This window comes from Corvus brachyrhynchos, unplaced genomic scaffold (genome assembly GCF_000691975.1).
Source record: "Corvus brachyrhynchos isolate BGI_N302 unplaced genomic scaffold, ASM69197v1 scaffold27, whole genome shotgun sequence".
Lineage (NCBI taxonomy): Eukaryota > Metazoa > Chordata > Aves > Passeriformes > Corvidae > Corvus > Corvus brachyrhynchos.
The window spans coordinates 1,864,515-1,889,870 of NW_008239139.1; the positions used below are offsets into that span (position 1 = coordinate 1,864,515).

The following is a 25,356-nucleotide window of genomic DNA, read 5'->3' on the forward strand; positions in this document are numbered from 1 at the left end:
TACAGCCAAGCCCATGTTAATTCTAACAAATACTAACAGAGGTGTAAATTCCTCAGTTTACGAAGTTTTGCTTCAAGATCTTAGAAAATGACATAGTAAAAGACATAGAATTTCTTTCTGAGCATTATAAAGCAAAGCATTTTTTCCCAAGAAATGTTTCTGGAGAGTTTTAATATTTGTGGTAGAAGATGTTAAATAGGAGATTAATTTTTCTGAAACCTGTTATGTGTTTAGTTTAACCTTAAGAGATAAAAACCATGGGACACTTACAAACCATGTAGATAGATATCTGTTCTGAGTAACAGTAACCTAAAGCAGGTTTAGATGGTTACTGGTTTGTAGCAGACTTGTGTCCTTCAGTGCCTGTGCAGTGACTCTGCTGTGCCTGCAGGGAGTCTGTCATATGCTCCTTTGGGCACTCTATAGCAGAGGACAAAACAGAGTGCTGTTTGCAGGCCAGATGAAAGCAAACTAAAATATCACAGCATTTTTAGGTGAAAGAAAGTAATGTAGCTGTATTCTGCTTTTCAGAGCAGTGGAAAGAGTTCTGTGTTGGAAAGTCTTGTGGGGAGGGATCTGCTCCCACGAGGTACTGGAGTTGTCACCCGGAGACCCCTTATTCTGCAGCTGGTGCATGTTTCCCCAGAGGATGGTCGGAAAGGAGCTGGAGATGAAAATGGTAAGAGTGAGCCAAGAATGTGTTTTACCTATTTGGAAAGAGAATTCAAATCTTTCTTTTCTTTTAAATGAAAAAACAGTTGCTGTAATCTTAAAACTCTAGTATGCTTTTTAGAACTTGCTTGGAAGAAAACACAGCTGTTGTCACATTTGTTTGGTCCATTTAGCAAATGTCATGGAGTCAAAAACTTTTGGGTATTCAAAATATCTTTAGTTTTAAGCTTTCTTGTTCTTGGGAATTTCTTTTGAGAAAAATAGGCCAAAGAAAGCATTTCAGTTATGAAGATAATTGTCTAGAATGTAGAGAACATGGTTTTCTTGTGTGTGTTTTTTGTCCCCTCCCTTTTTGCTGTATAAATAAGGTATTTCATTGAGAGGGTGATGAGTAAAGAAGTTTTTAGAAGGAGGGTAGGAAATAGGTAAGTTGTGAATGCAGTGAAAGAAGGAGAAATTAAAACAAACTTGTAGTAGATGCGAACCAAATTGAATTGACATGGTCTATAGCTTACAGATGCCACCTTACTGGGTTGCACTGAGAGACTCCAAGTGCATCAAGCACAGCACTTTAAATGTTCTGAAGCTGTTTAGTTTGAAGCTTATCTTCAGTACTGCTTCTGTTTTATCCTTCAGCAGATCATGAAAGTGATCTCAGTTGTCCCTCGGGAGTTTCAATGCTCATTTTATACCAACTAATGCTCCTGATCTTAGGAAGGAGCAGCAGGGGCGTATCTACCTTCTGATTGTAAGATACATTTTAGCTTTTTTAAGTATACAGTAACAACTGCACACACTTTTGTTGGCCTGATAAACTTGGGGCTATAATTATTAATTCTCATTGTGTTCAAATTTTTCTTAATTTATAATTTGACAATAATAAGTCAAGGTATCAGAAGTTCTTTACAGTATTTGTTTTCCTGTAATATTTCTGGCCTTTGGGTTCTGAAGGACAGCTACTAGTATTGTGCTGTTTAAAAGGTTTAGGCTCCAATCTTAATTATTGTCACAAGCAGAGAACACAGTTAGGGTTCACAACAATTAGCGCGCAAACCATGTGAGAAATTGTGGGGACAGTTCAGGCTGGAAATGATCTCAGGAGACCTCTAGTCCAGTCCCCTCAAAATAGGGCCAACTCTGAGCTCAAGACCAGGTTTCTTCGGTCTTTATCTGTTTGGGTCTGAAAACCTCCAAGGATGAAGAATTCAGTCTCTGTGCAACTTTTTAGAAATGGCACATTTGATGTCTTTAAATAGAGTTTTAAGTTGCTTGTATTGTGCAGTGTATAGTTTGTATTTCTAGAACTTCTCAGAATGCTTGGATTTTGAGTTGTAGGGTAAAATATTATTTTGTTCTTCTCTGCAGCTTTACAGGTGTAAAAGCAGGTTTTGTAATTGCAGTATTCTGAGTAAAGGCAGAGCCTTTCTGTTGTAGGTTGCCTTTGATCTAAGGATTTGGATTTTAAATTTAAAAAGTATGAGGATGTGGGGCTAAATTATTATTTATGATGCCCACTTAGATTTTTTTGGGGAAAACAATCAATATGCAATATGTACATGTTACAATCTCATCTTGTTCCTCTGAGAGAAATGTAGGCTTGTTTGGTAAAACCAGAGAAACCTTTATGATCTCCCACTTGAGTTTGAAATGTCTCCTCTTTGCAAAATTCAGGCAAATCATGGTCTAGATGGTGTTGTCACTGCTCTGGTTTAGCTTATGTTCAGACTGTGGTGTTACATCTGAGAAGATGGGATCAAGTAGCTTGGAAAGAAAAAAGATGGCAGCCTCTCATCCTGGCTGTGCTGTGTGACATTGTAGTAAGTGCCATTAGAAGTCTAATTTTAGAGGTAATTGTATGTGTAACGAGGTGGATGTTGAGGTAGGGTTGAATATGGATTTGGGATTTCCCAGAGGGAAATAGTCTTGCAGAAAAGGATTTTATCCAGATGAGGGTTTTCTTCTTTTAGTTGAATATTGGACAAGGGAGTATCAGTCCTGGCGTGCTGCTTTCTGAATGCTGGCACGGAACTCTCTGTACACACCGATACTTTTATACAACTGTCTCTCTCTTTTGACTTCTGTTTTGTGATTGTCACTTGTATCCATCCTAATGCTTGCTCTACTAGTGTTATGTATTAACATAGCCATTTCAAAATAGCTCCTACTCTGTGGTTCTTACAAGCTTAAGTGTTATCTGTTGGAGCATTGGCATCCAGAAAGCTTCCCAGTTTTTAACGCACTTTTGACTGCTGTGCTGTTCAGTTAAGGAGGGAAAAATGATACCCTTGTACTGTGGTCACTGCAATAAATCAAGGGAGTCAGAAAATACCAGAGATAAATTTTCCATTAAATATGAAGTTCTCTATTTTTATAACGTGTTTTTTCAGGCTGATCTGTATATTCTACAGAGAATGTGTGTAATTTGATGGGAAGGAAATGTTCTCAGCATGCTTTTGCTGTTTATTGTTGGCCTCTAGTGATTCAGCACATATGGTGTGTTTGATGTGATGATACCACACTGTGGTGTTGTCTGATCAAATTGCAAGAGAAGCAGCACTTATCAGAGAACTGGGCCTGGACTTGTGAATTATTAAATTGGTCTTGCAGTGAAGACCTATAATGGTAGTTCAGAAATGGAAAATAAGAGAGAACATACCAGTGGCCAAGTAGGAAATGCTTATAGGTTCCTTTTTATTGTTTGTTCCAGGATAGGAAACTGAACATTGTTCAAATTCTGAACAGACAGAATTGATACAGAACACAGGAGCAATTAATACAGATCCATTGCTTGCTAAATCAACACTGTTTTTTCAGCCTTTTACTCTCTACTTCAGATAGGAATCTCTTACCCCTAGCTCCTAAACAGTGTGGCTTGCTTCTCTGGACTTGGCTTTGTAGAAGCATGAGAGAAAAAGAGCTTTCCCTCAAAAGTCCTTGCAATCTAGTTGGTGTCAAGGATGGGAAAAATGGTACAACCTACAGAAGGGATTGGAAGAGGTGCACATTTTCCTCACAAGTTCACTTTTTTTTTTTTTTTAAATTTAGAGAAAGAGAGCTAGGAAAGGATGAGGTGACACGACTTGGGGGAAAGAGAGTACAGATAGATGGTCATCTTCTCGGTCCAGGATCTGTGAAGATATGAAAACTAGAAACCTTGGAAGTTAGTATTTGGGAAGTTCTCATTGCCATGCTGCAGGAAATCCTCTGTGGTGCTGGCCTTTTATGACTCCCAGCAGCTTCTCTGTGCTCCCATTGTAAATGAATAACATTTCTATTGCTTTAGAAAGGCAGACGAAATATATGAATAACTGAAGTCAGTAATCTTTGTATTGTATTGAGCTTCTTAAAGGATATTGTAGAGTAGGACGTAACAAGTACAGTTTGGTGGAGGGCAGTCCTGAGAAAAATGAAGTAATCTGTCTGCTTTTCCTGTGCATTTATTAAGGTTTTCAAGTCTTACTACAGGATATGGAAAACCAGAAAAGAATAGACTGTTGCTTTATTCCAGAGATGGGGTGGGGTTTTTTTTTCGAAAAGCAGGGTCTGTTTGTTCTTAACAGCTGCTGTTTTACTAATTTCTTACAATGTGTAATACTGGATTTCATAATGACTAGAGTGTCATTTCCTCACACCTTTATCTGGCATTTAATCTTTCATGTAATCAGGTCATTATTCTTCTGAATAGATTGCCAGAAAAGCTCCCAGAAAATAGCATAACTGGGGGAAGACTGTTTTACCAGTTAAATGAGTGATAAAAAACCATTCTACATGGAAACCAGAACAGTGGGTTGCTGAATGTGGGCTAATTAAAACACTTTCTCCTTGCCTTGAGCAGTGTTACATTTAGAGAAATGAAAATCCTTCCTCCTTTCCTAAAAACTCCTTTCCATTAAATTAGATCTATTGGGAAACTTTTCCATAGGTATTAGCAAGTTAAAATGCAGTGTCTCTGACTTGAGTGTGTCTTCTTAATATTTATTTTAAGAAGCTTATAGATAATAGTGAAAAAAATTTATTTATATGTAGAACTAAGCCTAGTACCTAGCTGCAAATTCCCATGCCACTAGAAAGAGAATAATTTAAGACTAAAACAGTGTCTGAGAAGAAGTCATCTCCCGAGGAGGGACATAACCAGAGAGTGCCTCGTGCATATCTTTCAAATGTAACAGTGGCAGTATCTTGCTGTGTTTTTTTCTTCCTGGCTTTAGGCCTCTCTTTACTCTCTTAGATTCAATTTTTAAGAGGAGATGAGCAATACAATACTGAAGATATTGTAGTTTCTTCCTCTATGTGCATTTTGCTTTATTTACTCTGAACAGTAAATAAACTAAAGCTGTTTAATAACCTGGAATGAAGGAACCCTTGCACTTATTTTGGATGCTGGTATGTCATTTTGCCTATTTGCCAACCAAGACAAACAAAAGCTTTTTCCTAATGATGGTTTTTTCATAGCTCATGTGCCTGCGAAACAGTAGGGATGAAAGTTTGCTTTTTACAAGTTCTTCCTTAACACACCCAATCCATCAAAATCATATTTCTATTGATGATACACCCACCTTTGACTGAGCAAGACATCAACTCTCCAGATGAACTAAGCTTTTCAAACAGAGGAGTTGATTATTGTTGTGCTACCTACAGTTTGTACCAAACAGGCGCAAACCAAAAATGTCTTCACCAGTTTGTTTTGCTTCTTGCACTTTCAGGGTGTTGTACAGAGGTCACAGGAAAACAGAGTTGTAAATTCATCAACCCTTCAGTAAGAAGTTGTTTTTTTTTGTAATGGAATTTGCATAAATACTTTGAAAAAAATAAAAGTTGAGAAAGGTGATACATATGTTGTCTCTTCTTAAATCTGTCTCAGAACTGATGTAATTCTTTAATTTGAGTCTTAAAAATATTGATGCACAGCATCAGATTTCCTTCCCATACAGTAACACTACTTCCAGTGACATTAAAAATGTTTCTTTACTCGTTCTGGTTCTTGCCATGAGTAAATGATGAGAAACATATTTTGCCAAAGAAGTCCGACTTTGTGGAGACCAATGGTACTGTTTTCTGTGCTTAGTTAAGAAAATACTTTGAGCTTTTGGAATTAGGTGAATGGCAGTAATAGTCATCATCAAGTAAACTTCGTTGTATAGAGTATCTGATTAATATGCGTCATTTATATGTGTTTAGTTAAGGTCTTATTTCTGTGCATACTATTAATGTTACACACTCTCATCAATACTAGAATAGCATGCACATCTGTCTGCATGCATTTGTGCTCTTTGTAATAGAATCTGGTACTGAAAATTAATAAAATGCTATGTTAAATATGATTAAAAATGTTAAACGCCATTCAATGCTGTTTCTCTTTAACTGCAGACCCTGCTACATGGAAAAATCCAAGACACCTTTCTAAAGGTTGCCTTTATCCACTTGCTTTTTCTCCCTACGCCTTAAGTGCATGCTTATATACACTAATCACATACATTTCATGCCACATGGTTGTTGATTACACTTTTCCTTTTACACTTCAGCTACTGTGGTGATTATTTTGCTGAGTCTTGTGATCTGATTGATTTTCAGTTTTCTGACCTTGTTGCATTAGAATGAGATGATTTTTGCTTTTCTTCTGTGCTGTTGCTGCTTCATAGAACTTCCTGCACTTTTAATTCCCAAATCCTTAAAAATATTTGTTGATCAATTTTGTTAAATTTCAACTGAAGTGAAAGAAATATTTTGAAAGATTACTTGATCGTAGGTAAACTGTTTGCCAAAAGGCCAGATTTCTTGTAGACTGTTCTTGTAGAGCAGATTGCTGTGTCAGGGAGCACAGAGGAAATGACCACAAGCTATAAATTGGAAATGGAACTTTCCCCTGATACTTGGAAACCTAATAGTGAAAGTGTGAGTATCTCGCAGTGTGACTCAAACTGCTGCCTGTGCTACAAAGCAGGAATTGAACAAAACCTTCTTTGCTGATTCTGGGACTGCTCTTGCATATAGTCCCCTAGTAATTCTGGACTTCAGTGGTGACTGACAAGAGTGAAGGTATTTGGTCCTTGACAGATTTGGGAAGAGACATGTTCTCCTAAGGCTTCTGTGTTATGCACAATTCTTGTGTATTTTCTGTTTGCTTGGTTTTAGTCCTACAGGTTTTTCTAACTTTTTCTTTCAGCTGTAATTTGATCTCACTTGCATGGTAAAAGCAAAGATGCTAAAAGCTAGCCTTTTTTTTCCAGGTTTTTTAAGCTATTGCTAATAATTATTTTGTTTTCTGTTACAAGCTGATACTTAGTGAACAAGACCATGTCTGAAAGATTGTAGGATTGGCTCAGTCACAGTTAGGAAGGAGGGGCTTGTGTGAGACAAATAAGACATAGTAGTAAGGTGCAATGTTTCAATAGACAGAATCATAAATCTATTTATACCGAGCTATTTAACATCTAACTGTAGAAAGCTAACTAATTTTTCTTTTGCTGCTTGAAATAAAAAACATGTAGTTTTCAATGAACAGGCCTTGGAAAAATGTTATTAAAACATCTACTTCTTCCTCATGCATCAATTTTTGTTTTCAGAGGTAGATGCTGCAGAATGGGGTAAATTTCTTCATACCAAAAATAAGGTATGTTTACTCTCTTGATGTAGTAGCAGTGTCATAAATATGTTAACATATATATACTTAATTCTGTTATCTCTTCCCTTGACTTTCCTGAAAAGATAATGACTGCTGGCATTTATTATGCCTGCTGCACTATATGGCAGAATATTGAGGATTTGGTGTTTCGCTTTTTATGAGTACAAAACTTTTGAAAACATAAAATGTCTGTTGTGTGGGTCATTGATTCCACTGAGTTATTTATCACAGTCCTTTTTGGTTTATTTTGTTGATTATTCTATTTTGTGCATTGCCAAAGTTAGAATGGATTAGAAAGACAAGGATAGGTGTAAGCACAAGTCATTTCAGTCCATTGAAGAATTGGCTACTTCAGAGGTTTATTAGAAAGCTCTGAAAAAGAAGGAAGAGCCTCATGTGCATCAGGGTCAAAGAGCAGAGCCTGAGATGACCTAGCGCTTCAGGAAGAGAGTCAAAGGATAATTCTTGCTTGAAGAAAGTAATATTCTTGTTGGCAGAAAAATTATATAAGTGTTTATTACGTTAAGCTGATTTCCTCACCTTCTTGGCAGTGCTAGAAATTGAAGGAAAGCTAGAAAGGACCATAGAGGAAACCCAGTGCAAGGGCAGCTCTCTGCTAACTTACTTTGCATTGGTGGCAGGAGAACAGGTTTTGCAAGAGTGGAAAAATTTGAAAATGAAGCTCCCTTTGTCCTCTTCAGGATGAGAAGTGGTTTAGGCTACATGTTGTTAATTAACTTCAAATGATTACAACTAGACTCAAGATGGAATTAAGAGTTTGAAATTCTCTTTAGGTGGACACAGATTAATAACTTGTGTCTGACCTTAGTTATAAGTGCTAAAAACTGCCATGTCACAGAATTAGTCAACAGATTAAATACCTATTTCTGTAATTTTTAGCACTGATGATTCCTGTTAGCATCAGCTTAAGGGCTAATAGTAATTCTTATATTTTTCTCATATTCTGTATACTTAGAGAGTTTTTCACCATTCCTTGGAGAAGAATGTTGCAGTTAAGTAGGTGAATGCTGTCTTTGATTCTTAAACTTTTTTTTTCTTTCTTCAGATCTATACAGATTTTGATGAAATTCGTCAGGAAATAGAAAATGAAACTGAGAGGATTTCAGGAAACAATAAGGTAAATTCAGTACTGTCCATCTGTTGTCTTGCTATTGATTTTCTTGCTGCTTAAACCTTTCTTAAAGAGTTTTGGCAGCTAGGAGTGAAAAGCATTTGACTGTTCTAATGAAGAACACGGGAATGCTGCTTGCTACCTTGAGATTTTTTCACTGTGTTCATGAGATAAATGACTTCAGCTAAAAGACAGAATTGTTGTTTTGCTCCAAGATTCTGTAATAAAAGTGCAAAAAAGAAGTTTTTTTCAGTTAAACTTGCTTTCATTTTGCTCCATACCTGGCTTTATGTGTAATTATAAAATTGGCTGCTGCCAAAGAAAAAAGAATTGGTTACCAGACATGTGGCTTTTTTTCCTTGCTGTGTGTTTTAAGGTATGTGGTGAAAGAAAGTCTTTGTAGTATGAAACTACAGCCTTTGGATTTTCAAGTGATGCATTTAAATAATCCAGGGCAGTAATTATTACTTGTTATTAATGTATTTGTAGGGGATCAGTCCAGAACCGATTCATCTTAAGATTTTTTCATCTAATGTTGTAAATCTGACTCTTGTGGACTTACCTGGAATGACAAAGGTAAGATGCAGAGTGCTTCTCTTCTGACTCAGTGTGTATTCTTGAACAAGGTGTGCCTGTTTACTCTTTGCCATTGTTCTGTATTGTTAGATAACCTGCTTTCCTCGGGTTAGATAGTGTTATATAAATTTGATTTGTCTTCTGGTGTAAGATTTGGGTTTCTGATGCTCTTTGCTGATGTCAGAGGTAGATTTGCTTATGTTTTTCCTCTTTCACATATAACTGATGGTAGGTGTGTGGGCTGCATGTTCCTTTTCATAGAAGAGGTAGCACTCCAGGTGTCAGAGCTGTACCTGCAGATAGATGAATATTGGGCAACTTGGAGAAATGTTTTTCACATTGCTTCTCCAGGAGCTGCTATGCGTGTTTTGTGTAAGAGGCTGTATAAAGGAGAAATGTTCAGATCCTGTTTGTTCAGGTTACATATGGAATAATTTTCTGAGACATGAAGATGACAAGATGACTTCTTTCCCTGCCCGTGCACATATACACACCCCACTCTACCAGTTGTGCATGTGGTGCTTGGACACTAATCCTCATGCAGGCATAAAGACACAATTTTGAACAGTTCCATATTGGTTTTTTCTCTAGGTGCCTGTTGGTGATCAGCCTAAGGACATTGAACTTCAAATAAGAGAGCTCATCCTGCAGTTCATCAGCAACCCCAATTCGATTATCCTGGCAGTCACAGCTGCTAACACAGACATGGCCACTTCCGAAGCACTGAAAATAGCTCGGGAGGTGGATCCAGATGGTAAGCACTAAGGCAAACTGGATGCTGTAATTCAACTTCTTTTCCAAACTAAATCCTAAAATAAAGCTGAAGTAATATGGGCAAAATATAGCAAGAAAAGTAAATGTCATCACATTTCCTAGAAAATATAAGTTTTATATTTGCTTAAATAACTTCTTGCTGCAGTTTCTGCAACTCAAGAGAATGCTGGGATGAATTAATAACTGATAGATTTTTGGCTTGCCAGCAGGCCAAGGAACTATTCTAGTAGTCATGAAGTCACTTCTGTTTCCACAGCAGCAAAATGGTGTTGGGAATGTTGGGGTTTTTCAGAGTTTTAGTAGTTCGCAGTGGCCTGTTAGGGCAACTTCATGCTTATTTTCCAGTGTTGTTACTTCTAGTAGAGAAAATATCACCCTGTAGAAAATGTCACCCTGTAGCCAGTAATTGACTGTCTAGCTGTTAGTTTAGTGACTTTTAGTAAGGATAAGATTAATTTTGGTGCCCTGTATTTCTATGGGAGAACTGACTGATTTAATGGAGGAGGAAGATTATAATTTTGTATTTACCTAAGGACTTTGAAACAGATCTGAAGCTACTGTCTGCCTGCTTCTTGCTTTTGCAAAGTGCTGTTGGTACCATTGACTAACAAATGGCACTGTGTGATTTGAAAGAACATGGATTAATACACTTGGAAAATAGGTATACAGAAATAAGGTTAAAATTTAGTGTTGGTACCCTCAAATTTTTCTTTCCATAAAGTGTAACATTTCTTGATTGTTTTCAAACTCCAAGTCTGCTTTGGCTTGTTTGCCACATAACCTGGAGGGAAGACTTCTTCTGGCAGTCTGCTCAGTTGAACTGTGCTGGTTCAAGATAGTAAACCCCTTTTATTTTACCCCTGTAAAAATGATTGACAGTGTCTTTTGGAACACTTCCAAAATTCTGAAACTTAAAGGTCTAGAGTGGCAGATCATGTTGCAGGTTCTGCAGGACTAATGCTATCTAATGAGAACCTACAGTACTGAAGTAGGTACACTCATGAAAATTTCAAGACCCAAGAACCTACTGATTGTACTGAGATGCTGGTTTATTTTTTTAGACTCAAAAAGTGTGTTATATTTTAAAGAAAAAGTTTTTGGCACTTTTTTTTTCAGACCAAGAGCTCAGGAAACATTAAGGTCCCAGACAAATCCTGTATGTGTTAGCCTACCGTTTTAGATGGGGAATATTTACCTATTTAATGAATTTAGGTCACTAATTCTCCACTGTGCTGAATTATGAGTTTTAGTTACTCTGATCAAATCAGAACATCCCTGTGAGTGTTTTCCTTTTGGTAGGTCGAAGAACCCTTGCTGTTATCACAAAGCTGGATCTCATGGATGCTGGCACTGATGCTATGGATGTGCTTATGGGAAGAGTGATTCCAGTCAAACTTGGCATCATTGGAGTAGTGAATAGGTCTGTGTGGGCACATTGGTGCTATTTTTAAACTGTGTTAATATGAAGCAATGCTTTCTGCTTTTTTAGCCATGAATATAGTTTTAAAAGTAAGGTGACAATGTTAAAATAAACTTCTGAATAAGGAGGTGAGGAGCTTGTTGCTCACTTGTCAAAAGCCTTGTTCTTCCACTCAACCAACTGCTAATGCAGAGAGGAGTAGAGACGCTTCTAAAGAACTGTAGTGTCACCACTTCTGCTGTTATCCTTCAGCTTGAGGGGTGCTTATGGTCAGCTGTTCACATTAGCTCTGGTCCAGCACAGGTCCTGTATATATTAGGCCTAACTGCACATGGCTATGATACTGTTTGCTGTATTTTTTTACATTACTTAGGTCAAATCTCATGTAGTTTTGATAAAAGCATTGCTTAGTCTGTGTATAGTTGCTACCAATACCGATTTGTTGACTATGCTGCATGGAGCAACAAATAAAAACCTTTTTAGCCTAAGGAAGGTGAGTTATGTGTGTAAAGCAAAAGCCAGTTGTTAAATGTTCTGTCCAGAAAAGCAGAAGTGTGAATTATTTTTACTTTGCTTCCATTAACTAGTGTCTAACTCTGCCTTTTACCTTCAGGAGCCAGCTGGATATTAACAATAAGAAGAGTGTGGCTGATTCCATTCGTGACGAGTATGGGTTTCTTCAAAAGAAGTATCCTTCCCTAGCCAATCGAAATGGAACCAAGTATCTTGCTAGAACACTGAACAGGTATTACTTTAAGATAGGAACTGATGTGTTAGACATATGTGCAGACCTTTCTTTTTACCCTTAGTTTCTCTTGTGGTGCTGTGCATTAAAGAAAACCTGGTTCCAAACCCTGGTTCTCTCAGTTTCTGAATTTACTGTAATTTTCCTGAGTAAATGTTTTCCTTTGGTGGTTATTTTGTCTCTCTTGTCTGTTTTGATGGAGATGATAAAGCTGAAACTTTTCTTTCCTTCTAATGAGGGACTGTTTTCTATTTTTAGACTGCTGATGCATCATATCAGGGATTGTTTGCCAGAACTGAAAACCAGAATTAATGTTTTAGCTGCACAGTACCAGTCTCTACTGAACAGCTATGGGGAACCTGTTGAAGACAAAAGTGCTACTTTATTGCAGCTGATCACCAAATTTGCCACAGAATATTGTAACACTATTGAAGGAACAGCAAAATACATAGAGACTTCAGAGCTGTAAGTACAATGTTTTCCTGGAATATTGACTGAGTGGTTAGGTTGACCCAGTGGCTCTTACTGGCTCTCAGCGGTAATATTACTACACACTGGACCATAACATACTCAAAAATGTTTGAATCCAAGCAACTGTAAAAAATGTTTGCAATGAGAGCTTTCTTCTTGTTCGCTACTTCTGTTGTTATTTTCTTCTTTCAGATGTGGTGGAGCCAGAATCTGTTATATTTTTCATGAGACTTTTGGAAGAACTTTAGAATCTGTTGACCCTCTGGGTGGCCTTAACACAATTGACATTCTGACTGCCATTAGAAATGCCACTGTGAGTGTTCTTCCATATTTGTGAGTGTTGTGGCTGTATATTAGATAGGAAACAAAGGTTTAATTCTATGTAAGGGACACAACTTTGAAATGGTTCAGTGTTTTCGTGACAGATTTGGCTTCTTGCTAATACGGGAATTGGTGTTGGTAAGAATTAACAGAGTGAGTTCACTTTTAAGTTTTGCAGTATATAAAATGTTCACTCCTTAGAGCCTGACTTTGAATGTCAGACATGTCACTCTGCTTTTGTACTGTGTCTATTGCATGTGGACAGAGAGGCAGGTTTCTGCATGGTCTTGGAGCATGAGGTACTCTGTAGCAATGATCTGTGTACATGTTCCTATCCTCCTCTAAATGAAAAATGTAAAAGCAGGATTTAGGAACAAGAAAGATGTCATGTTTCGGTTAAAAATTGTTGTATGTGTAGCTAAGCATTGGTCTCTATGGTCATAAATGAAATTACTCCAAACACTGAAACCCACCTATCTTGTTGGTATGGTATTATATGCCCAAGACTGTCCAAGAAATAATGGCAGTTTTTCTCTCTGAAATTAGAAAGAAAATGTCTTTGCCTTTATAATAAATTTCATCTAAATGTGGATCCACAAATGTGAAAAAGCATTGTTCAGATTTATAAGCCTAAAGTGACATGAGTAGGTAGAAATAGCCAAGATTCTATAAGGATGCTGGTTAATCATTGTTTAATACATTTTGTCTTAAAGATAGCACCTTACAGCTTTTATTTTTAAATATTCTTGTAACTTATTTTACTCTTGAGACCTGTTTTGAGTGTCAGGTGTGATCCCTGTGACCTGGTTTATTCTGGGCCTCATGAGATACTACTTCTTAGAAATGCATCTTGTTCTATACACAATTCAGCAGCTTTTTCCCTCCTTTTGAACCAGGGTCCCCGTCCTGCCTTGTTTGTTCCTGAAGTTTCATTTGAGTTGCTGGTAAAAAGGCAAATCAAACGTTTGGAAGAGCCGAGCTTGCGCTGTGTGGAGCTGGTTCACGAGGAAATGCAGAGGATTATCCAGCACTGTAGTAATTACAGTACACAGGTAAAAATGCATCCTTTAGAATTGGGTTTGTAATTGCTGGCATGTGTGTGTCTGTGTAATTACTTGCTTAAAAACTCCTGGAAGTCTCACCAGTAAAATTTTGGTTTGTTTCTAGGAATTACTGAGGTTTCCTAAATTGCACGATGCCATAGTTGAAGTAGTGACCTGTCTTTTGCGTAGGAGACTTCCTGTCACAAATGAAATGGTGAGTTTCCATCTACTGTAATTTTGCTGGTAAAAGTGCATGTTTTCTGGAGTCTCGATGCTTCTGTTTGCAGTGTCAGGAACCCAAGTAATAAAAGTAATCTTAGCTTAGTTGTTAAATTTATAGTTATTTAATATGTACACATTTTGAATCTTCTTCTATATTAGAATGTAGATACATAAAAAACAAAGGGGTGGGTTAAGCATGTTGTCCCCTATGTTTCAATTTTCCAAGAAGAATTTTACTAGAACTTCAATTTAACATCTTCTAGTCTTCCTCATATAGGTTATTTCCCTCCCTTGTAACAGAAGCTGTGCATTCACTGTAGCGTTTGGGATGCAGTGATGAAAATTAAATTGTAATCCTTATTCTGTGTGTTTCAGAGGCTTGTAATGCCCTTTAGCTAGTGAAAACTGAAAGTTCAACTTGTACCTTTAAATAAATATGTTTTAATATTAAAGTCTGATTTGGACTGCCTGTTGGGGAGGAAAGTGTGTTTCAGTATTTCACTCTGCATTTGATGTGAAAAGCAAAAATTGTTTTGCATATTTACTATCCCTCATAGTGCCATCTCCTACTGGTTCACATGTTGTAGGTGGTTTGTGGCTGAATGGTCTCTTGCTATGGGCAGTTAAGCTGTTCTTCCTAATGTTGTAGGTCATTGCTCTGCACTGGCATTAGGTTTACTCCCTGAATCTGTGAATGTCTTGCATTGCAGGTTCATAATCTGGTGGCCATTGAGTTAGCGTATATCAATACCAAACATCCAGACTTCGCCGATGCCTGTGGGTTAATGAATAACAACATAGAGGTAAGAAAATATGTTCTCTTAAAAAGTTTGTCTCTTTAAATGAAAGTGAAATTGATAAAGTAACAAATGCTTCAACTTCTTTCATTGAAGCACAGTTCTACATTTTTAGGTATTGGAAATGTGATGAATTATGGTGTATACTCTAGTGATCTGTGGATTTGTTAATTTCTATTGCATATTACTTTCAGGAACACTGGTTGATATTCCACTGAAAGGATTCTGCCTATTTTTCAGTCTGGAAAATAAGATGGGCACCTAATTGAGTGTTGCCTATGAAATGACATTTTTTAAGGGGAAGTTTAAATATGTAGCTGTGAAATGATGTTTAATGTTGAAGTAATTGCATTTGGTCTCTGACACAATGTATCAATAATGTTCCTCTCATTCATGAAAGGATAATACAAGTATTGTTTCCTCTGTTCAGGATCTAATTTCTTCTTGCTTTTGGTATTGTTCTTGAATCTGTGTTTCCACACTTCAGTCTCCCTGAGACATTCTCTCCATCAGTCTCCCATCAGAAATCTTGTGTTTTTCAAGCCCAGCTCTGATGGATAATACTTGTTGCTACCATCATCCTGTAGAAGCAGTCCAACAACCAATCTGGTGTTGTTGCAATACTTCATCTCTCTGCCTAAGAGCTTGTTAATACCCTTGTGTTTATCCAACACATCGTTTTCATTCATCACAGAATCATAGAATGGCTTGGGTTGGAAGGTCATGCAAGGTCATCTCGTCCCAACCCCCCTGCCATGTGCAGGGCCACATTCGTCTAGACCAGGTTGCTCAGAGCCCCATCCAACTGGCTTTGAACACTTCCAGGAATGGGGCATCCACACGTCTCTGGGCAGCCTGTGCCAGTGCCTCACCACCCTCACAGTAAAGAATTTCTTCCTGTGGAATATGTAATTTAAACCTACTCTCTTCCAGTTTGAAGCCATTCCCCCTTGTCTTGTCACTACATGTTCTTGTAGTGTTCCTTTTCTAAATGCTTCCATTACAATTTCTACTCTTTAGTTTTAACCTTTTACTTCCTTCTATACATATATTTTTTACTGACTAGGTATGCATTTGAATTTGCCTTGGTAGACTGCTCTTTAATCTAGTTCAAAAACAATGTGTATGGAAACTGCTGAGAGTACAGAAATTAAGACCTCATGAAGCTGAACATACAAGATTTTATCATCATGTGTTACTTAAACTAGTTCTTTCCTAATGTTTTCCTAAACAGAACATTGAAATTTTTTAAGAACCAAATCATGTAAACCCAAGCCTTATTTGGTGGACGCTCAATTGTTAATTTCAAGCAAGATCAGATATTTCTTTGTCCTGATTGCTTCAAACTCTGTTTTGCTATGAAGCGAATTCTGCCTCCTCCTTTGTTTCAGGCTAATCATGTGCTGGCCACAGAATCAAATCCTTTAGAGTACTTGGAGGATTTACAGCTTAATGAGGGCTGTAGGGTATCTGTGCTGAGCCAAATTGTGTAGCTTTGATGTTGTTTTTTAAAGGCTCAGGTTTTGATTATGGAGTGTGGTGCAAAAAAACTGCAAAACTTGTTATACTGAGAATTTAGTTTGGACCAGGTATTCAAAGTATCCAAATAATCCAGGGTTTATAGACCACAGTATTAGCATGGCACTGGATGAGATGAAATGACTTGTGTTTCTAAAATGGAAGTCATATGTAAAATGTGAATCTTGCCTCTGTGTTGATACAGAGTAATACATAATTGAGGTCTTGCTGGGTTGTTTTTAAAGGAACAAAGGCGGAACAGGTTAGCCCGGGAATTGCCTTCGGCTGTGTCACGAGACAAAGTAAGTAAATGTTTGATTTTATTTTTTATATAAAGTTTAATGCATTCTCCTAGATCCATTCGAAGTACTGGAAATTTTGAAATGTTGCCCTATTAACAGTCTTGGGAGCTTCCTTCCAGGTATTGAGTTTTTTCCTTTCAGTTTCCTAACATAGAAGTGGAATGTCATTTTCTTAAAAAGATGAAATTTTTGGGAGGTTTTAAATCTGGTATTTCTGACGACTTGTCTATAAATGTAATGTTACACTTACTACTTGAATGTCATCTCAGGTAAGGTATAAAATGCCTGCAGATGTTGAAGACAGACTCAGAACTTTCATGCTTAAGTTTATAGCTGAGACACACTGATTTCAAAGATAAACAAGTGATTAAAAAATGTCCAGTGTGCCAACATTGTGAATTGTGGTTGGTTTTTGTTTTTTTAAGTCACTCTTAAAACTGCAGTTTATTGCAGTCTTACTTTCTTTGGGAGAAGATGTTGGAGGTGACATTTTCAGTTGTTCATCATAATCCAGTCATGTATTCTGTTTCTGGAGCTTGCTTAATTTTACCAGGTTTTGGGATTAGTGCAATGACAGGGATGGAAGAATTGAACAAGTGTCATAGAAAATATTGTCTAGCTGTAGAAAAGAATAGTCTGACAATAAGCTGGAATTTTAGACAATTATTTAATACTATGTGAAGTATTTAGAATTCAAAGGTAGAGAGTATAGTTTAAGATCCTCATGAGGTCGTAACAGGAGTTTCCACAGCTGATAGAAATCTGTTCACTAAGTTGGTTACCTTAAAAAGTGAGATGAAGTCCCAGAGGAGATCTAATACTACTGCCTTGAATCAGTCTAAGACAATTGATGGATGAACTGGGAATTTAAGGTAGCTAGCTAGAGACTGCTTTCAGTGCTCTTTGAGCCTTCTTTTTGTTGATTTCATATTTATATTATCAGCATAGGAGCTGAAATGAAATTGAAGATCAGATAATCCAAAAGTCTCTTAACTGTCTTGGAGATGCTTTTCCCCCCCCGCCCCCACTTTTTTTTTTTGTGCTTCTATTACAGTTGTTCTTGCAAATTCAAGATATTTCTTTTCCAGATTTTGGAAGATGCTAGTAGATAAAAGTATATGAAATTTGCTAGGTAAATTTGGTGGTCTTCAGTTGAATTGTTTTTTTTTCCCCTCCCTGCATTTTTTACCTTCCTTAGTCTACTAAAGCTCCAGGTGCATTGGCACCTGCTTCCCAGGAGACTGTTACTGCTGCTTCTGCTGAGGCTGATGGCAAGGTCTGTCTTGATTTTTCCTCTAAGCACTGCATGCACGTTTCTGTTGTGGTGCATCCCAGAAGTAAGGAAAGCAGTTTGTCTCTAGTGCTCTGTCCTACCCAGTCTGGATGTCCTACCCAGTGTGGATTACTTGGCACTCCTGATTTTATGTGCAGTGGCATGTCAAGACATGCCATGAGGTGGCCAAGTCACTGCTTTCTCTTTGAACTCTTGTTTGCAATATATTATGGTGCAAATATGCAGCGTAATTTGCCTCAAACTGTCAATAGATTGTTTGGTGCAACAGTATCGTAATAAAAGTCTTCAGCATGGCTGTTAAACTGCATGTTTTTAATGTGTTGACAGTTAAAGAAGGAGGACAGAAGATAAGCTAAAATGTGAGTTTCCTGCTTCCTGCAGGGAATCTTTACAGGCTTTGTTCAAACTGAACCTCCTTTGTGTTGTTTCACATAATTGTTGAATCCCTGGTTTACCTATATTTGTGAAATGTGTTCTGCTGTGTTTTTTTACATGTTAGGTGTGCTGTCTCTTGTGTTAAAATAACAGCTCGTTATTACTCTGAAGGCTTTTCTGCTAATTGCTGTTGCTTGGAGTCAGAAAAGATGGGCAGTCACAAGTTTGTGTATTAGGTGTACCAAGGGGACTCAGGCGTTCTGCTTTATTGTACATTCAGATTTTAGTGCAAAGTTTCCATTTGTGTCCTGAGCAAAGTTGTTAAAGTCTAGTCAATAGTAGAATTTTAACTATTATTTTCATCAATGTTTTAGAGGTTTTGATATGCTGCAAAAATTAAAAAGAAATTAAGAGCCACAGTGATGTGTTGTGACTTAAGAAGTTGCAGGAAGCTGCCAGATTTGGTTTGCATTTCCCATAAAATCTGTCTTCTGTTAGATGATCCATTTCACACACTCTTGTGTAGCTGTGTTTCTGATACTACTTTGGAGGTAGAGCAGGCTCCACAGTAACACAGAATGAGAGTGGCATTTTTGTCATTTTGAACAACTGTCTTGCAATCAGAAATCATGCAGTGGAGCTTCTTTAACAATAATTTTATTAGCAGAGTTTGATTTGAATTCTTAGTGTGTTCTACAATGCCTCTGAGCAGTTGAGCAATTTAAATAAAATTTCTGATGTGCACAGGTTAGCTGGGTTTCCTCCTGTATGCTACTGTTGTTATTCTATTTACTATGCTTTGTTTCTCACTTTGTTTTTAGATTTAAGATCAGCCCGTAGTGTTTAATTGTACATACAATAGATAAATTTAGCTTTTTTCCTCCTAAATCTGAAGCAAGACATAAATAATAGTACAAAGCCTTGAATGACCTTGAATGTTTTTCAAACAGGAGTAGATTTTAAAGCACAGTAGTAAATAGAACAGAGATTAGGCTTGTGGAAACATACAACATAAAAATTGCCCCTATTCAACATCAAAATAAACTTTGAGGTTTTTTAATACTAATTAACATAGGGTGGATACCACCCACTAATATTTCTTTTGTCCAGTGATTCCTAATGTTTAAGAGTTGGGTGTTACATCTTTTTCTCAGGAGATATGTGAGTCATTCTTTTTCTGGAACTTCCCAGATTCTCTGATCTTCACTTCCAGAGGATGAAGATTTTTGTTTTGATTTGTTACAAAAACCTTCTGTAAATTCTCACAGCACAAATATGTTCATAGCTGTGGTACCTCGAAACAAAAACGTGCATATTTTTTAACCGTTACTGTAAGAAACTTCAGTTTGTACTTAAATAAAACTTGAAGAATTTAAATTCAAGTATTGCAAGAGCTGTGGTGATCTTCAAAATATGCTTTCAGAATGATCCTGATAGCATAGGATGTGTGGTAAAAGCCAAATGACTTAGAAAGACCACCCCATATTTCAGAAGTGATTTGTAGACCCCTAAAATGCTGTGGAGCTTCTCTGTGTGAGACATTTTCATACCCTTTTTTAGGGAGAATATGAGTTTTAAAAGCTTTCACTTTACTGGTACCTTTTGTCAGCTGTAACCAACAAAGGGAGAATAAATGTGGGGAATGTGAAGAACAGAATGAAGGGAATATACCTATGAAAATCTCTTTTTTTTTTTAGTGAGTTTTACCTGTAGTGATTTGATCAGACACTTCTTTACAGTGCCCAAGTTCTAATTCTGCCACGTTTTTTCAATGTGCTGTTTGTGCAGACTCCCTCTGTAGCATCAGATGCATCTCAGGAGTCTGGAACAGGCAACTGGAGAGGAATGCTAAAACCCTCCAAAGCAGAAGAAGTATCAGCAGAGGAAAAATCCAAGCCAGCTGCAGCCCTACCTGCTAGTCCTCAAAAAAGACATGCTGTAAACCTCTTAGATGTGGTGAGTCATGGAAGACAAATTCCTTTTCTTTGTAGTTCAGGCTCAGGAAAGAAAACATCTGAATTCCAGATCTTGTAACTTTGCTGCTAATATGTGGTTTTTTTGTAAATAATTCCCATATAGCAGCAGGGAGCTCTAGCCAGTCTCTCTGCTTTGCTACTTGCCCAACCACAATCTCCCTGCAACCTCCCTGCCACCTCCCTGCCTGCTCCAGTTTCAGCATAAGACTGGGATAATTGGCTTCCTTTCACAAATTTCTGTGCAAGTGAACTCCTTGTCTAGATAGGTGTTGGTACAGAAACAAATCTCAGCTCAACTCAAATTCCTGCTCTTCTTTTGCTGAAGTTGAATGTTTTTATTAGATGAGGAGAATCATTAAAGACAAAACCCACTTAAATTAAAAACAGATGGAGATACTTGAAGTATTTGGAGAGCCTTAGAAAAAATGTAGTGGTGCCCTCTGACCTTTGTTTCACCCATCTGGATTTTGATATGTCTCTAGTTTTATTTCTGAAGAATTACAGGTTTGTTGCAAGACAGGTTACATCTATCAAACTCAGGCTAAAAGAGCAGTAGTTACAGTTTTATTTACAGATGCAAATGAGCAGAATTGGTAATCTGAGGGTTTTATTTTTTCACACAGCCTGTACCTGTTGCACGCAAACTTTCTGCCCGGGAGCAACGAGATTGTGAAGTGATTGAACGACTTATTAAATCTTACTTCCTTATTGTCAGGAAGAACATTCAGGACAGGTAAACCCAAACTTCCTTGAAGTACTTAAGCCATACAAATACTGTTTTTCAAGTTATATATATATAATCTTGCTATTTTTATCATGTTCTTATGTTTGTAAGAAGAGAGAAAATACATTTATTTTTTAGAAGGGCCAGCAGCAGTAAAACTTGACCCTTCACAGAATTAAAAAGTTAGAAGAAGCACTTGTTTTCTCTAATGGTTTCAAGTTCTGTATAATATTAAGTAAAAGGTTTAATTATTTAGGAGGTGCCTGCTTTTCTGGAGGATGCTTCAATTCACATGGATGATTTGCAGCAAATAACTGGAATAAACTCTAGGTGCTGTGTACCCCTAACAGAATTTAGCTTTGCTATCCTGTTATTTCAAATGGGAAGGTCAAATAGGAACTAGTGTGGCTCAGTTTTCTAGCATTTAGCTATAAGGATGGAAACAGCATAAAAAAGTTCTTTCTACCATGGAAAATGCCTTTAAAGTTTTGCTTAAAAAATGTCCTACTTTTTCTTTAATGAGGAATTCTGTAAAATTTTTTTTGCTTATGTCTTTGTGGAAAGGTCTAACTTCATATATATTTATATTTTTATGTATGTGGGAAATTTGGGGGGGAGGGAAATACAGGAATCTGGAAACCAGATTTTAGAGCAGGTTAGTGAGATCATAGGTGTTTTAGTCTATCCAGTAAACTAATACCTTCAATATAATTTTTAGTATTTCATGTCAGGGAAGTGCTTTGTTTACCTTAACTTTACTGCACTGTTTGTACTATGTCATATCAGAGATACGAATTATTTCTTTGCCTTTTTCCTTTCCCATTTACACATAAAATTTGATTTTAGGGTTGACATACTTAAATGTGTGTCATCCCTAGCACAGTAGAAACAGGTTGGTTTCTAATGAGCAAAGTAATCTATTTATTCTTATTTTGTGTTTTATACTATTCATGTTTTTTACAATGCAGCTATTCTATTTAGAAGAAATTCATTTTATATGAATTAGTTCTGCTCTTACATTGTACATGATGCTGCTTTTACTTGAGACAGTTTTTATTTATGGTAGTGATAGATTCCTGGTAGTTTGAGCCAAGCTTGTGTGTAGCTGCTTGCCCTCATTGTGCATTCTTCGAACTGGAACAGATCTGGTTTTGAATAATTAGTTTAAAGAAACAATCTCTATGTGCTTGTAGTGTGCCAAAGGCAGTGATGCATTTTCTGGTGAACCACGTGAAGGACACTCTCCAGAGTGAGCTGGTGGGCCAGCTGTATAAATCCCTGTTGCTGGATGACCTTCTCACTGAGTCTGAGGACATGGCACAGCGCAGGAAAGAGGCAGCTGACATGCTAAAGGTAATGAAGAGATCAGGAGCTCATGGCAGTAGTTAACCATATCAATGTGAAGCTTTTTGAAGATTCGTCTTCCCTTTACTGCTTTTTAAGACTATGCCTGTGTATTCCTTTTCTCTGCTAGAGGAATTGAAACCAATACATGACCAGAAAGGATTACATATGAGCTTTTAAATCTGCAGTTTAGCAGGCTAGATATAAAGTAGGTACAGTTTCTCCTTTAAGTTTTACAGCACTAAAACAGTGTATGGTGAAAAAGTGTGCCCTTCTTGAGAATTTAATGGGTTGCTACTCATTTCATAATGAAACTGATTAGCTTTGATTTGATTTTTAACTTTACACTTCCCAGACTGCTGCTGTTATGTCCCTGGGAAATCTCTCCAGCCAAACTAACTAGCTCTGGCTTTTGTGTGTTCCTGTGTGCAGGCCCTGCAGCGAGCCAGCCAGATCATTGCAGAGATCCGTGAGACACATCTTTGGTGAAGACTGTATCAGCCACACTATTTATATGCATTGGAGGTTACATTGGCTTGACAATTGCTAGGCATGGTATACAGAGTAGAATTTTTATTTATGAACTCTTCTTATCTGTGTACTGCAACTGTGTAAATCTGCTCATGTAAAGACAGTTGGTTTGATTTGCAAACAGAAAAATATGCTGTATTTTGCAAAAGAAGTCGTATTTAATCCATATAATAAATGGCTCTAAATGTTTCCTTACCAGGTTTCTGGTGCAAATTAAAGCAGACCAAGTCTTCTGTCTCAGTGACAGTCTCATTTGAACTTGGGGAAAAATGTTCAAGTTCCAGTGCCTGACTTGCTGAACAGGTTGCGTGTGGTTAAGACGGCCGGTGTAGTCTTGTGGCATAGTTTTAAGCTGCTTTTCCAGTAGAAGTTCCAATACTGTGAAGAAAAGAGAGCACCGAGTATTTTCTTTCATGAATATATTGCATGCACTGTGACAGATGGAGGTCTCCATTTTATAGCACAGTAGAGATGTCGAGCGTATTACTATGTATGTGTGTTCCCTTTTTTTTCCTTTGTTCCCAAATGTTTGAGTGGCAGACAAAACTTCAGACTTGATTTAATGGAGTATCATGTAGGAAGAATTAGCCTGGAGCTTGTGAACAATAACAGCCTACTGAAAAGTGGGTGCAGAGTTCTTAATGTGCACTGGAGCTTGTGTATGAATGTTGGGGTTTATAATCAGGCACAAGGACACCTTCCCCTTCCTCCCCCCTGGGACCAAGCCCCTGGACCATCTGATAGTAAACTTGCTCTGGCAGAACGGAAAAATAAAAATGGATTTCAAAACTGTCATGGGATAATAAGCGTTTCTTTTAAAAATAGATGAAGTTGGCCAGGGAGAAGGGGATGCCCACAACTTCTGCAAATTTTGGAATGTATGACAGTATGAAAGAAAGTCTGTGGAATTGGAATATTTATATCAGAGATTACAGTTGCTTTTGAGGAAATTTTATTGTGCTGTAAGTAGCTTTTTTTTTGAGGACAATCGTAAAATTATGAAATTTTTAGGTTGGAGATTAAGTTGATGAGGGTTTTTTTTTTTCTTCTGATTATAATTCATACAGGTAACTATTGATCACACTAGCCTTGAAAAAGTAAACATTTTAATTTTTATGAATAAAAATTTATTTAAACTACAGCCAGCATACTTGCATGTACTTTTCAAGCAAATTCACTCTTTTTGTATAAAGTGAAAATGTTTACTATAGTGTTGCTGATATTTTTTCTTTAACACAACTTGCATGAAATACAGGACACTGCTTTTAACCTCCATGGCTTGATTTCATGGTATTGGGCCAAGATAGTGAGGTTTTTATTACCATATGCAGTTCCTTCCCCCTGAAATCAGTTAGCAAAAATGGAATTCCTTTTGTAAGCTGCTAAAGATTGAATTAAAAATTCAGTTTACAAGAAGCTCTGTTTAAAAACTTAACTTTTCTCATGGTGATCTTCAATTTGGCATCAGTATAAGCACAAGGAGTTAAGTCTGACAGATGCAACTTTTGGATACTTTGTGTATGATCTGAGGAATTCAGAACACAGAAATATATTGTGTATTTTTAAACAGACTAAAAAGTCATGGTATGCATAATGTATGCATTATGTATAATGAATACAAAGGAGGTACTTTTATCTTGCATTGTATCCAGGGATGGTAGTTCTCAGATTTAAGAAATATGATTGAAGTGCAAACCACTTTTCAAATCATCTTTGGTGATCAGTGAAAGCTTTTAAGTTTTGTCCAAAGCATTACATTTCTGTTTGGAATTCACCTGACACCTCTCTCCCTTTTGCTTTCAACATCCAAGAAGTTTTCAACAAGGTAGTGCCGTCCATAAGTGATCTGCTACCTAAGCTTTAACTCCCAAAGTTCAGTCAGCAGTCTCTTGTGAAGAAATACTCGGACTTGTAAAGTTTTGAAATGCTGCATAACGCAAATGAATTTCATTTATTGAAGAAATTCTTGCAAGTGATACCTGGCTCTGTAATGTCATGTGAAATTTCCAGTGTTAATTTGGTTTCTGAAATGTTACGACTTTTTTTGTTTAAGTTTCACAAAAAGTTTCAATTTGGTTATGTTTGAGTGCCAAGAAATGAACTTGATTTGTAATCCTTAATGCAAGTCTTTGAAAGTCCATGCTGTAACAATCCTGTTATTTAATAAACAGATAATACACAAAATTAATTACGCCAGAAATAGTTTTGAACTGACTTGTTCTGGTGGCAGGACTTATGTGCTCTTGTAAGCCAATAGTGTAAATACCTGTATTTGTACAGTCTTGTGATTGCACTTGCTGTCATTCAGTTCTGCATTCTTAGTTCATGAATAGTTCCATAACTCACAGTGTTGACAGGCTATTTGTGGCTGTTGATAGGTTTGAAATAAGCTGTGTTCTGGAACTGAACTAAAATACTTCAAATGCCACTGTTACTACTAGCATTAAAAGAAATTATGGGGAAGCTGTGGGAAAAAGCCTAAAGAGAGCAGCAACTG

The 25,356-nt window shown here is 37.1% G+C and overlaps 1 protein-coding gene across 4 annotated transcripts; it reads left to right on the forward strand.

Annotated features, from left to right (window-relative positions):
- The first annotated feature begins 512 nt into the window (after positions 1–512).
- Positions 513–25,047, forward strand: DNM1L (dynamin 1 like). 4 transcript variants are annotated; one of them, XM_017740002.1, is made up of 19 exons: positions 528–679; positions 6,040–6,078; positions 7,236–7,282; positions 8,361–8,432; positions 8,916–9,002; positions 9,594–9,756; positions 11,076–11,196; positions 11,810–11,941; positions 12,200–12,406; positions 12,605–12,725; positions 13,630–13,785; positions 13,901–13,990; positions 14,709–14,801; positions 16,559–16,615; positions 17,814–17,891; positions 20,073–20,240; positions 20,884–20,993; positions 22,178–22,337; positions 22,761–25,047. In XM_017740002.1, the coding sequence occupies exons 5-19, from the start codon at positions 8,994–8,996 to the stop codon at positions 22,815–22,817; spliced, it is 1,722 nt and encodes a 573-aa protein (XP_017595491.1). In that variant the 5' UTR covers positions 528–679; positions 6,040–6,078; positions 7,236–7,282; positions 8,361–8,432; positions 8,916–8,993; the 3' UTR covers positions 22,818–25,047. The 4 variants fall into 4 exon arrangements, with proteins under 4 accessions (XP_017595489.1, XP_017595490.1, XP_017595491.1 ...); XM_017740000.1 differs by lacking the exon at positions 6,040–6,078 and having other exon boundaries at positions 513–679; XM_017740003.1 differs by lacking the exon at positions 17,814–17,891.
- Positions 25,048–25,356: the final 309 nt, after the last annotated feature.

What these genes read in the sequence shown, in the direction of transcription:
- DNM1L (XM_017740000.1), top strand. An exon ending in TACATAGAGACTTCAGAGCT is followed by an intron (nt 12,407 to 12,604) that starts GTAAGTACAATG and finishes TTCTTCTTTCAG; the next exon opens with ATGTGGTGGAGCCAGAATCT. An exon ending in AGGAAGAACATTCAGGACAG is followed by an intron (nt 20,994 to 22,177) that starts GTAAACCCAAAC and finishes ATGTGCTTGTAG; the next exon opens with TGTGCCAAAGGCAGTGATGC.